The sequence below is a fragment of the Petromyzon marinus genome, chromosome 42 (genome assembly GCF_048934315.1).
Source record: "Petromyzon marinus isolate PM22_M1 ecotype Great Lakes invasive population chromosome 42, UKy_Petmar_22M1.pri1.0, whole genome shotgun sequence".
In the NCBI taxonomy this organism is placed as follows: Eukaryota; Metazoa; Chordata; class Hyperoartia; order Petromyzontiformes; family Petromyzontidae; genus Petromyzon; species Petromyzon marinus.
In genome coordinates, this window is record NC_133708.1 from 7,121,851 (window position 1) to 7,136,169 (window position 14,319).

At 53.4% G+C, this 14,319-nt stretch overlaps 1 protein-coding gene across 2 annotated transcripts in view; it reads right to left on the reverse strand.

Annotated features, from left to right (window-relative positions):
• The window catches only part of LOC116951245 (GATA-binding factor 2-like), a 79,670-nt gene that overhangs the window by 18,249 nt on the left and 47,102 nt on the right, over positions 1 to 14,319 (reverse strand). The window contains exons 3-4 of one of the 2 annotated variants that reach the window (XM_076073483.1): positions 12,267 to 12,911; positions 4,723 to 7,193 (exon numbers count right to left, since the gene is read on the reverse strand). In XM_076073483.1, coding sequence (XP_075929598.1) covers positions 6,850 to 7,193; positions 12,267 to 12,911 — 989 coding nt within the window. In that variant the 3' untranslated portion in view covers positions 4,723 to 6,849. Of the gene's footprint in view, positions 1 to 4,722; positions 7,194 to 12,266; positions 12,912 to 14,319 lie in introns of those variants that run through there. The other variant, XM_032969741.2, reaches the window with a different exon arrangement.

Below are 14,319 nucleotides of genomic sequence, written 5' to 3' on the forward strand. Positions count from 1 at the left end.
ACCTACCCACTCACCCACCCACCCATTCACCCACCCACCCACTCACCCACCCACCCACTCACCCACTCACTCACTCACTCACCCACTCACCCACTCACCCACCAACTCACCCACCCACCCACTCACCCAATCACCCACCCACCCACAACACTTTACTGCTTCTTTCCTCGCCCTTCTACAACTTTGAGAATTTCCTCTTCCCATCATCGTCCGTCCTCCCCACACTGTTATAATAAAACAATAAATGACCTCGCTCATTTCAAGAGACGCTTAAACTCTCGTCTGGGAGTCAAAGTCGTTTCCCGGCACTCAAATCAGCAGCGTCGGAGCACATCTCCTGCAGAGATCAGTGGTGGAAATTCCACATTCCCATGACGGGGGCCAGTCCCGTTGAAGCCTCTACGGTGGGGTCCCGTTTTGCTGAGCACAGGCCCAGAGAACCCAAACAACGCCAAGCGTTCAGCAACAAGCAGCACTGGTCCCACCAGTCTGTCGAAGGCCACGCGTGGGTTCACGGTGCCTTGTTTCTGTCGTCTGCCGTCAAACGGCTGCTGGACGTCTTGACGCTGATCGCATTGTCGCTCTTTACGAGCTCATAATGTTATTGGGTTTATTTTTATGACGTGAAAAGCAGGGCTGGCACCCCCCCCGCCCCCACCACACCGCCTGATCCTCCGACCTCGGTCAGTAAGCGGCGTCGCATCTGGGTTTGTGCAGAACTCTCAAAAACACGCCCGGACTGCCAATCAACGGCACACATCGATAGGCAAAGGCGCAGGCCTTGAAAGTGGCTGCACGGGTCCGTGTGTCTCTCTCTATCTCCGTGCTTAGAGCAGGGGTCGGCAAGCCTACGGCTTCCGAGCCGCATGCGGGCCTCTTCAAGGGCTGACGGCTATTCACCACGCGGTGCTCGTTACACCAGTTTAAAGGCGAGTGCTGCCATGGGTCTTGCACTATGGGACTTGCAGCACGCCAGAGGCTCGCCGGAGATCTCACCTCCCGGCGCGGCAGTTGAAGCAATGGAGAACACCACCCCACCCCACTCCACTCCGCCACACCCCGCCCCACCCCACCCCACCCCACTCCACCCCACCCCACTCCACCCCGCCACACCCCGCCCCACCCCACCCCACTCCACCCCACCCCACTCCACCCCACCCCACTCCACCCCACCCCACTCCACCCCACCCCACCCCACTCCACCCTACCCCACCCCACACCACCCCGCTCCACACCATCCCACACCACCCTACCCCACCCCACCCCACCCCGCCCCACACCACCCTACCCCACCCCACCCCACCCCGCCCCACACCACCCTACCCCACCCTACCCCACCCCACCCCACCCCACCACACCCCGCCCCACCCAGTCCCACCCCACCACGCCCCGCCTCCCCGGTCCTGGCCACCACAGTTCGTCGATTTGAGGGTGGGGTGAAGTGAGGGTACCGCCACCTCTTCCAAGATGGAAGGTTGTAACTTCAAATTTAGGGTTGGGGTTACGGGAGGGTGGGGGTTGGTTTAACTCATCATCTCTCCCTGGTAATTACAGACGAGGACCACTCTACGGGACTACTAACTGTGGTTCTACGATGGATAGACTCGGTCCCTGGCATAGCAATGTGACATTTCCACCACTGGCTCAGCAGGGCTGTAAAGAGAGATAGAGAGATGAACACCATTGCCTCAATCGAGCGGGAACTTACTCTCGACTTTAATAACCCAAAAAACTTGTCCAATGCAGTGCGCTAACCACTGCGCCACCACTCTCCGCCAATGGGCGCCGCGGTGGCCTGGCTAACAGGAGGTTCATGACTTTGATCCCGACCCTGACGCCTGCTGCTGTATATTTGGAGTGTGCGTGTCTCTCTCTCATCATCATGGTGGCTAGGAAATGTTAACTCCCTCGCCTGGTTAACAGGACGTTCATGGCTTTGATCCCGACCCTGACGCCTGCTGCTGTATATTTGGAGTGTGCGTGTCTCTCTCTCTCATCATCATGGTGGCTAGGAGATGTTAACTCCCTCGCCTGGTTAACAGGACGTCCATGGCTTTGATCCCGACCCTGACGCCTGCTGCTATATATTTGGAGTGTGCGTGTCTCTCTCTCTCTCCCCGTGATATTTCTCCGGGTCCTCCGGTTTTCCCCTCCACATTTAGAATCAACGGCACGCGTTTAGAGTCATTTGGCTGCTATAAATGTCCGCGTGATGACGATGATAAGCCGCACTTGGTTGGGCTCAGTGGGGCGTGAACTGGGTCAAGTAAAAACACGTTTTTAAATCGCCTCTCTCGATCCCTTTGGATTCCAGCAATTGGGTTGTAGCCGTAGCCAAACGCGCCCTTCCAGGTGTGTGCGTGTGTCGAAGGGACCGTCCATAAATGACGTCACGCGATTTTGGACGTTTTTTGACCCCTCCCCCCCCTCGTCACACGGCGTCACAAAAAGTCAGACCCCCACCCCCTCAAATGACGTCACAAAGCTCTGCCCCCCCCCCCAAACCATATTTGCATTTTGAAAATAAAACATGCTTCAAATCGCTTTAAACTATTGTCATTGTATCTTTCGGTAAAGTCACGTAGAATGCGAATAAAATAATAACATAACACAATATAATTCTCACGACGTTTCGGCCACAACACAAGTGGCCTCGAATCGAAATATTGTCATTGTAGTGCGTATTTAATGTGGCGCTGCACTCTGATGTTGTAGGAGTGTCGCTACAACAATTAGTGTTGTTATAACAATTCTATATTTATTTAAAGTTGCGCATCTTGATGTGACGTCACATTTATCACCCCCCCCTCCTCCTCCCTCGTCACACATCGTCACAAAAATCTGACTCCCACCCACTCCCCCTAGGTGCGTGACGTCATTTATGGACGGCCGCCAATGAGTAACCTGGTGCGGGTTCTCAGCGCAGCGCGCTAACCGCTCCACCACCGCTCACCACCCCCTCCCCCCGCCCACACAACAACAACATTATCCGCCGTCCACCACGAAGTGGCGGTCACCTCTCCAAAGCGCTTGTGCCACGCTAGGTGCACTTTGAGGCCATCGCGCGAAGTTGTCGAGGGAGAGACTGCTTCGAACACGAGACGAGCGGAGTGGATGAAGGGGGGTCGACGCAGGGAGAGGTGATGCGGGCGACAAAGACGAAGATAGCGGGCACGTTTCAGATGAGGTCGCGTTCATGAACACATCAATTAAAATATTTTTTTTTATTAAAGTAAATTAACGTGTATTGCCGGGTGGGGGGGATGGGGGGGGATTGGGGGGGGGATTTGGGGGGGGGGACGTCAGGGGCCGCACTAAAGGCCACCAGGACGCACCAGTGGCCCCCTTGCGATGAATTCCGCTCTGCCCTGGGCCCTCCTCGCCCTCACCTCGACCCCCCACCCCACCCCCCCCCCCTAAACTCTTGACCACCTGCCCCCTCCCCCCCTTGTGGGAATGGCGAGGTTCATTGAAAGTTCATTGCAGGTAAAGTGTGGTCAGGCTCGCAGATACACGTCGGTACACAGCGGCACGTGCACGCCGTGTACAGACAAAGCTCCCCCGTGTAGCCTATAGGGGCGCGGTCAAGTGCTGTTAGTGAGCGTGACAGCATCTTAAAGACTGGGGCGGCAGACGCATAGAGGTGAAGGGGTGGACACAGACAGACATACACACAGACAAACATACAGACAGACAAACACACATACAGACAGACATACAGACAGAGAGACACACATACAGACAGACATACATACAGACAGACATACAGACAGACAAACACACATACAGACAGATATACAGACATACAGACCGACATACATAGACACACATATAGTCAGACAAACAGACAGACATACAGACAGACAAACATACATACATACAGATATACATATAAACAGACAGACATACACACATACATACATACAGACAAACATACAGACCGTCATACATACAGACATACAGACAGAGATACACACATACATACAGACACGCAGATACACACATTTAGACACGTACGTGCACACACAATGATCGCCCCGCATAGCACACATGCACGTACACATGCACGTACACATGCACGTACACATGCACGTACACATGCACGTACACATGCACGTACACATGCACGTACACATGCACGTACACATGCACGTACACATGCACGTACACATGCACGTACACATGCACGTACACATGCACGTACACATGCACGTACACATGCACGTACACATGCACGTACACATGCACGTACACATGCACGTACACATGCACGTACACATGCACGTACACATGCACGTACACATGCACGTACACATGCACGTACACATGCACGTACACATGCACGTACACATGCACGTACACATGCACGTACACATGCACGTACACATGCACGTACACATGCACGTACACATGCACGTACACATGCACGTACACATGCACGTACACATGCACGTACACATGCACGTACACATGCACGTACACATGCACGTACACATGCACGTACACATGCACGTACACATGCACGTACACATGCACGTACACATGCACGTACACATGCACGTACACATGCACGTACACATGCACGTACACATGCACGTACACATGCACGTACACATGCACGTACACATGCACGTACACATGCACGTACACATGCACGTACACATGCACGTACACATGCACGTACACATGCACGTACACATGCACGTACACATACACGTACGCACATAAAGACACAGACACACACCGCACACGCACACATAGCATAAAGACCCCCGTGTAGCCTTAACAGACTGTTGGGGCAAGTGCTGTTTGCGAGCACCTATGAAGGCCGGCACGGCACACGAGGGGGTGGGTGGCCAGCACAATTCCAGAGCGTCGTTATCTCCCCAGTGGCGATATTTACACACCGCACCAGGTACACATTTCAGGCTGAGTCAACCCAGGGGAGGCCCGGGACCGGTTCAGATTATCGTCATTGGTGTTGGCCGTGAGCGGGAATCGAACCCGGTTCGCCGGGTTCGTAGCGCCGCACGCTGACCGCTACACTACCGCTCCCCACACACACACACAGACACACACATACACAGACATACATACAGACAGACACACACACATACAGACAGACACACACACATACAGACAGACAAACGTACAGACATACATACATACATACAGACATACAGACAGACATACATACAGACAGACAAACATACAGACAGACAGACATACACACAGACAGACAGACACACACACACATGCAGACAGACATACAGACACACACACATACAGACAGACACACACACATACAGACACACACATACACAGACATACATACAGACAGACACACACACATACAGACAGACAAACATACAGACAGACATACAGACAGACACACACATGCAGACAGACATACAGACACACACACATACAGACAGACACACACACATACAGACACACACATACACAGACATACATACAGACAGACACACACACATACAGACAGACACACACACATACAGACAGACAAACGTACAGACAGACATACATACATACAGACATACAGACAGACATACATACAGACAGACAAACATACAGACAGACAGACATACACACAGACAGACACACACACATGCAGACAGACATACAGACACACACACATACAGACAGACACACACACATACAGACACACACGTACACAGACATACATACAGACAGACACACACACATACAGACAGACAAACATACAGACAGACAGACATACAGACAGACACACACACATGCAGACAGACATACAGACACACACACATACAGACAGACACACACACATACAGACACACACATACACAGACATACATACAGACAGACACACACACATACAGACAGACAAACATACAGACATACATACATACATACAGAAATACAGACATACATACATACAGACATACATACATACAGACATACAGACAGACAGACACACACACAGACAGACACACACACATACAGACAGACAAACAAACAGACAGACATACATACATACATACAGACATACAGACAGACAAACATACAGACAGACAGACATACAGACGTACATAAATACAGCCATACATACATACAGACATGCAGACAGACAAACATATAGACATACATACAGACATACATACAGACAGACATACAGACAAACATACATTCATACAGACATACAGACAGACATACATACATACAAACATACATACAGACAAACATACATACAGACCGTCATACATACAGACAAACATACATACAGACATACATACAGACCGTCATACATACAGACAAACGTACATACATACAGACAGTCAGACAGACATACAGACAGATATACATACAGACACGTATGTGCACACACAAAGATCCCCCGCATAGCACACATGCACGTACACATGCACGTACACATGCACATACACATGCACGTACACATGCACGTACACATGCACATACACATGCACGTACACATGCACATACACATGCACGTACACATGCACGTACACATGCACCTACAAATGCACGTACGCACATAAAGACACAGGCACACACCACACACGCACACATAGCATCAAAACCCCCCGTGTAGCCTTAACAGACTGTTGGGGCAAGTGCTGTTAGCGAGCACCTATGAAGGCCGGCACGGCACACGAGGGGGTGGGTGGCCAGCACAATTCCAGAGCGTCATTATCTCCCCAGTGGCGATGTTTACACACCGCACCAGGTACTCATTTCAGGCTGAGTCGACCTAGGGGAGGCCCAGGACCGGTTCAGATTATCGTCATTGGTGTTGGCCGTGAGCAGGAATCGAACCCGGTTCGCTGACCGCTACGCTACCGCTTCCCCGCACACACACGGACACACACACAAAGATAAAGATCCCCGGTATAGCCTTAACAGACTGTTGGGGCAAGTGCTGTTAGCGAGCACACACACACACGTACACACGTGCACACACACTCGTGCGCGTGCGCGCACACACACACACACACGTACACACGTGCACACACACTCGTGCGCACACACACACACACGTACACACGTGCACACACACACACAAAGAAATGTCTCGTTAGTGCTATTAGCCGTGCCTCCGTATGGTGCTGGGCGCCACGTGGAGTAGAACTCTTGGCTGGTCATGCCTTCGCTCATCTCAGAGGGGATGCCTTCACCTGCTTTGCAAAAGCTGGCCGTCAGGATATGCAGTGATGATAATGACGATTAATGATAATGATGATGATAATAAGACAACAACGCCCTTACTGCTTCTGCCCTCTTCATGCAGTGTCTGCTGCACGCGACCGCATCTCGCTTGAGACGATGCACACAAACAGTGGGGGATTGGGGGGGGGGGGCTTTGCACAGGGAGGCAGCCAAAGTGTTTCTCCGTGTGAGTCTACTTGGTCGACATGTGAGTCGACAGGTGTCCGCATGGGTCTTTCGGGCTATTTGTGAGTCTATGGGTCCACATGCGAGTCTAGAAGTGTCTATGCGGGTCTGTGGTTCGACATGTAAGTCTATGCGTCGACACGTGAGTCTGGAAGGTGTCTATGCCGATCTATAGGTCTCAGCGTGAGTCTTTGGGTCGCCATGTGGTGCTACAGGTGTCTATGCGGGTCTATGGGTTTCCGTGTTAACCTACTGGTCCGATCGGTCTCAGTGTGAGCCCATGGATCTTTTGGTGACTCCGTGTGTCTCTACGTGACGAGTTGGGCTCAGTGTTGCTTCGTGCAGCGGCTAAATGCGGACACATCTCAAGACGATGGGCAGAAACAGTGGCAATGTTAATTGACATGAAGACAGAGCGAGAGAGAGAGAGGGAGAGAGCGAGCGAGCGAGCGAGGCAGTCATACATAGGCAGGGAAGCAGAGGAAGGTCTTGAGCCTGGACCTGAACAGAGGCAGGGAAGTCGACAGCACGACGAACAGCACGAGGGAGGTGGGGGGGGGGGCGGAGTTCCGGGCTATGGAGAGGGCATCAGAGGAGAAGCTAAAAACAAAAATATGTTTTGAATAAAATTTTACCAGGTAAGACCCCCACTGAGCTATATATCTCTCTTGACCAGAAGCGACCTGGCTACCACAAATGATACCGCAACGAAGTGGCTTGTCATCACGTGTACATTTATCGCAGCCACGTACTGTAAACGTGCGTCGATTCTAAACGTGGAGAGAGAGACACACACACACCACAAACTCCAAATATACAGCAGCAGCAGGCGTCAGGGTCGGGATGGAACCCACGACCTCCTGCACACCAGGCGAGGTAGTTAACATTTCCTAGCCACCGTGATGATGTTGATGAGAGAGAGAGACACCACAAACTCCAAATATACAGCAGCAGCAGGCGTCAGGGTCGGGATGGAACCCACGATCTCCTGCATACCAGGCGAGGTAGTTAACATCTCCTAACCACCGTGATGATGACGATGATGAGAGAGATCGAACCCACGACCGCCTGCACACCAGGCGAGGGAGTTAACATCTCCTAGCCACTGTGATGATGTTGATGAGAGAGAGAGAGACATGCAAACTCCAAATATACAACAGCAGCAGGCGTCAGGGTAGGGATGGAACCCACGACCTCCTGCATACCTGGCGAGGGAGTTAACATCTCCTAGCCACTGTGGTGATGTTGATAAGAGAGAGAGACATGCAAACTCCAAATATACAGCAGCAGCAGGCGTCAGGGTCGGGATGGAACCCACGACCTCCTGCACACCAGGCGAGGTAGTTAACATCTCCTAGCCACTGTGATGATGTTGATGAGAGAGAGAGACACCGCAAACTCCAAATATACAGCAACAGCAGCAGGCGTCAGGGTCGGGATGGAACCCACGATCTCCTGCATACCAGGCGAGGTAGTTAACATCTCCTAACCACCGTGATGATGACGATGATGAGAGAGATCGAACCCACGACCGCCTGCACACTAGGCGAGGGAGTTAACATCTCCTATCCACTGTGATGATGTTGATGAGAGAGAGAGAGATATGCAAACTCCAAATATACAGCAGCAGCAGGCGTCAGGGTCGGGATGGAACCCACGACCTCCTGCATACCAGCCGAGGTAGTTAACATCTCATAGCCACCGTGATGATGATGAGAGAGAAAGAGACACCGCAAACTCCAAATATACAGCAGCAGCAGGCGTCAGGGTCGGGATGGAACCCACGACCTCCTGCACACCAGGCGAGGTAGTTAACATCTCCTAGCCACTGTGATGATGTTGATGAGAGAGAGAGACACCGCAAACTCCAAATATACAGCAGCAGCAGGCGTCAGGGTCGGGATGGAACCCACGACCTCCTGCACACCACGCGAGGTAGTTAACATCTCATAGCCACCGTGATGATGTTGATGAGAGAGAGAGAGAGAGACACCGCAAACTCCAAATATACAGCAGCAGCAGGCGTCAGGGTCGGGATGGAACCCACGACCTCCTGCATACCAGGCGAGGGAGTTAACATCTCCTAGCCACCGTGGCGGAGGCACCAACCAGATGGGAAGTCACAACGCTGCAAACAAACACTGCTCCCGCCCTTTCAATTAACAATTCGAATCGTGGATGTCGACTACGACTGCGTGTGGAACAAGGAGGTCCCCGCATCTGCTCAGACAGGGTTCTTTTGCCTGCAAGACGAGCAGGTCCACCAGCATTAATTCGAGGCAAGCCTGACTCCGTTAACACTCTGCGTGTCGAAACTGGTCCAGACTTTTGCTCGTCTTGAAACACTGGCGGATGGGGTTGGGTATGAAATGTATTTCATATATATATTTTTGAATGCCCAGAGGTGGATGGATACGTGGAGAGAGGAAACATCGCCCCTGTTCGTCGATTTACGCTCTCCCGCGCGGTGAAGAGGTTCCCGTCCACGGTTTGATCGAACCGCTTGGGGGGAGCATTCAGACAAACGACGACGAGGAGGGCGAGGTGGATTGTGGCGGGATAAGCCATCCCCGTGTGGATTGTCCAGGGTCAGGGCCAAGCGGAGTCTCAGCGAGCGAGAATTCCTCTCTCGTTAAAAAAAAAACAACAACCACAAGAAGCATCATTCGGCGATCGCCGCTGCTGCCGCTGCTGATGATGCTGCACGAGCAATCGTGCCCTCTCCGCTCGGTCGCAAACTTCAGCTGCTGCTGCTGCTGCTCCGATGGCTCTCCAAGCCCGCGTGCTCGCTAGGAGGGTTGCCACATCCCTCCTTCCCCAGATTGACCCGCGAGTTTCCGCCGGAATTTGCCATCGATCCTCTCCCGGTGACTATTTAAAGCAATCCCGGGGGATTTTAATAATGGAGGATATTTAAAAGAAACGAATTTAGTCATGATAATACTCAGAGTAAAAAAAAAACCAAACATCTCCCGGAAAAGATGTTCAGTCAGAGTTTGGCAACAACGCACGCTTAGGCACATGGCTGGTTTGTAAGCGGTCACAGCCAAGTAGTGCGTTGGGGAAAGCTCAAGAGACTGTGACGTGGCAGGCCCAACCTGCAGACCCACACTGGAGCTATGCCGCGGTTAAATCGATGGGCAGATGCGGGTTGCGATTTAGCCTCAGACGATCCCACGGTGGTGACCCGTGCGTGCGCGTGACACGTGCGTGCGCGTGTGTGTGCGCGTGACACGTGCGTGTGCGTGCTGTGACACTGCGAAAACAAGCCCGCGTGTTGGTGGTACGGGACGTGCATTCGTGAGGAACCGCGTCGCACGGAGTCACCCCACGACCAAAATCAAAACGGCAGAAAGCTAAGCAAGCGCTGAGACTGGGAAGTCACGTGGAGCTGTGGCCACTGATACACAAGCAGGTTTCCACAATAGGGCAGTGTGTGGGTTTGACCCCATGTTAGATATGCAGAGGGTTCGTGCAGGGGACATGCTTGATGGATTCACCAACCCGCACTGACCAGCATGGTAAAGTATGGGTCAAATAACCCCCTGCTCCTACGACCGATATGGGACTGGGAGGTCCTTCATCCAGCAGCGGATTGACAAAAGAGTTTTGCATGTACAATGTGGGAAGTGAACAGAGGTCGTTCTGTTTAACACGGAGGCTTTTGCGACCAATATCATCCATAATTAGAGGTTTTCTGGGTTAGTTCGCATAAATGTGCAGGATCTTATCCAAAAAAACCTCTTTCATGAGTGGTCGTTCTGTTGACTCACCCCCTAGCCATAGGAATGTGGAACTTCCAACCACTGGTTCAGGCCTGGAGTAGGATTTTGAGCACTGCCCCCTCCGCCCCATCGCAGCACCCCTCCCCCTCCACTGTCTCATTTCCATAAACAAATGTTGACCTATACACTTCGAGACACCGTATTCTCCAGACTCTTGATTATCCAAGGAGCACGGTAATTGTGTCCGCCTCGTGTGGAACACAGTGCAAACAGTTGTGATGCAGCTCTGCTGTAGCACGCAGGGCCATTGACACACCGCCAGCAGGCGATGGCACGGTGTGCCGCGGTGGTGCATTCTGGGACGAGTGTGAAGCGGTGGCAGCACTTCCGCTTTTGCCACCACAGAAGCCGAGCCATGGCCACCTTGCGTCGTGCGTCAATGGACGCGTCGGGATAGGCTAAACGTATGTTGAACTTCTTTCGCACCGTACATTGCCAACCGTGCTAATCGGACGCGTGTAAGGCGACGACGTGGCGACGCTACGTCGTCCACAGTGCTCGCTTGACTTGCGTCACAGGGCAATGGTAGCCCCCTGCCCCCCGGCCCCCTGGTCCTGCTTTGCCCCAAGCCAAAATTATTTTGGACAACGTATTGAGCTTTTCGTTCTGGATCGGCTCGGCGAACTAGACAGTGGGGAATGGGAGGCGTGGTCACGTGACACCACGGCCAGAGGCTCTGGCCGCTAGACCAACGAGGCGATTACATCGCGGTAGCCGTAGCTGAACCAAAACTATTTAAATAATTTTTCATGTTACCAGGTAAGGCTCCACTGAGCTGCAGCAAAACTTTTTGTTCAGAAGAGACAACGGCCATCACAAATCGAAGCGCAACGTAGTGGCGCATCATCACGTGGACATTTATAGCGGCCAAACACTCTAAACGCGTGGTGTTGATTTTAAACGTTGAGGGAAACGGAGGACCTGGATAAAAATCCACGCAAACACCACGGGGAGAGAGAAAATTCAAACTTCAAATATACAGGCATCATCAGAGTCAGGATCGAACCCACGACCTCCTGTATACATGGCAAGTTAGTCAACATCTCGCAAACCGTGGCGCGCCCTGTGTACCTGTGGCCGTGCGGGCCTTGTTCTTGTGCTTGGGCGTGAAGCTGGAGTTGGAGCTGCCAAGGAGGCCGGCGTGCGAGTAGAGAGCCGGGCCGTAATCCTGCCCGCCAGCACCCAGGTACGGCGGGTACATGGGGATGGGGTGGTGCGTCGTGGTGGCTGGCACGCCACCGCCTCCACCGCCTCCACCGCCGCTCTGCTCCCCTCCCCGCGACGGGCTGCAGTTCTCCATCTTCATTCCCTGCTGCTCGGCAGCCGTCATGAGGCCAAAGTGGACGCCCTTCTGGCCGCCACCGCCGCTACCGGCGCCACCGCCGCCGCCGCCGCCGCCGTCCTTCTCCTGCCCCGGCGCCGCTTCCGGCGTTCCGGGGTCCTTGGGCGGCGTGGGCGGGAAGCCGAAGAGGTGGTGGTGGGCCGCGGGGCTTGCCGCGTGGTACGGCGCGCTGACCGGTCCGCCGGGATGGTGGTGGTGGTGCTGGTGGTGGTGGGCCTGGTGGGCCGCGTGGGCCGCGTGGGCCGCTTGGGCCGCGTGGTGGAGGGCCCACGCCGGCGGGCCGTGAGAGGCGTGGCCGCCCAGAGCCTTGCCGCTCTCGAGCCAGGGCAGCGCCGGGTGGCTAGCGAGAAGGTGCGGACGGCACACCTGGGCACCTGCAGGAAGGGTGGGGCGGGGCAGTGGTGAGAATTTCCGCCGGTAAAGGTCCCCACAACATTGGTGTTCCTTACCCCCCCCTAACCCCCCCCCCACCCCGTACTTTACACACTGATGTCAATCCCCGTGCACCTACTTTACTGGAAGAAACTGCGCCGTATCAGAATTGGAATATTTATTTATACTGCAGGAGGAATCCGATTAGGTACTAAGCTGTTTTTCGCAGATGTCCGATAGGGGCACGGGGTCAAAACATTACAACAACAAACAATAAAAAAACCACAATAGCAGTGCAAAGTATAGGAAAGTTAAACAAATCACTTTAAAATATATACAAATAAAACTAACCTACTTTTTTTTATCTAACCAGGTAATGCGCGAGATATGATGGGAGGCTGGAGATGAGAAGACATGGTCCGAGATATGGCGATGTGTGATTGGTGGCTGGGAATGAGGTGAAAGAGATGAGGGGAGGAGGAGGAAATGGGAGAGGGGACCGTGCGGATAAGGGGGACGTCGGAGGGGGAAGGACGAGAGGAGAGGGCTGTGGATGAAGGAGGGAGCTGTGGATGGAGGAGGGAGCTGTGGATGGAGGGACCTGTGAATGAAGGAGGGAGCTGTGGATGGAGGGACCTGTGAATGAAGGAGGGAGCTGTGGATGGAGGGACCTGTGAATGAAGGAGGGAGCTGTGGATGGAGGGAGCTGTGAATGAAGGAGGGAGCTGTGGATGGAGGGACCTGTGAATGAAGGAGGGGGCTGTGGATGGAGGGAGCTGTGGATGGAGGGACCTGTGAATGAAGGAGGGGGCTGTGGATGGAGGGAGCTGTGAATGAAGGAGGGAGCTGTGGATGGAGGGACCTGTGAATGAAGGAGGGAGCTGTGGATGGAGGGAGCTGTGAATGAAGGAGGGAGCTGTGGATGGAGGGACCTGTGAATGAAGGAGGGGGCTGTGGATGGAGGGAGCTGTGGATGGAGGGACCTGTGAAGGAAGGAGGGGGCTGTGGATGGAGGGAGCTGTGAATGAAGGAGCAAACTGTGAATGAAGGAGGGAGCTGTGAATGAAGGAGGGAGCTGTGAATGAAGGAGGGAGTTGTGGATGGAGGGAGCTGTGGATGGAGGGAGCTGTGGATGAAGGGGGAAAGCTGTGGACAAAGGAGGGAGCTGTGGATGAAGGAGAGAGCTGTGGATGAAGGAGCAGTATGGGTAGTGCTCGGGGGTAGTAATGGGTAGTGATACGGCTAGTGCCAGGGGTAGTGACAGTGATAGGGGTAAGGGTAGGCCTGGTCATAGCTGGGGGGGCAGGGCAGAGAGTAGCAGCAGGATGGACTAGCCCAAGGGTCGACAACCTGCGGTTCCGAAGCTGCATGCGGTGGCTCTTTAAGGACTGTTGCTTCGTGACTATATTC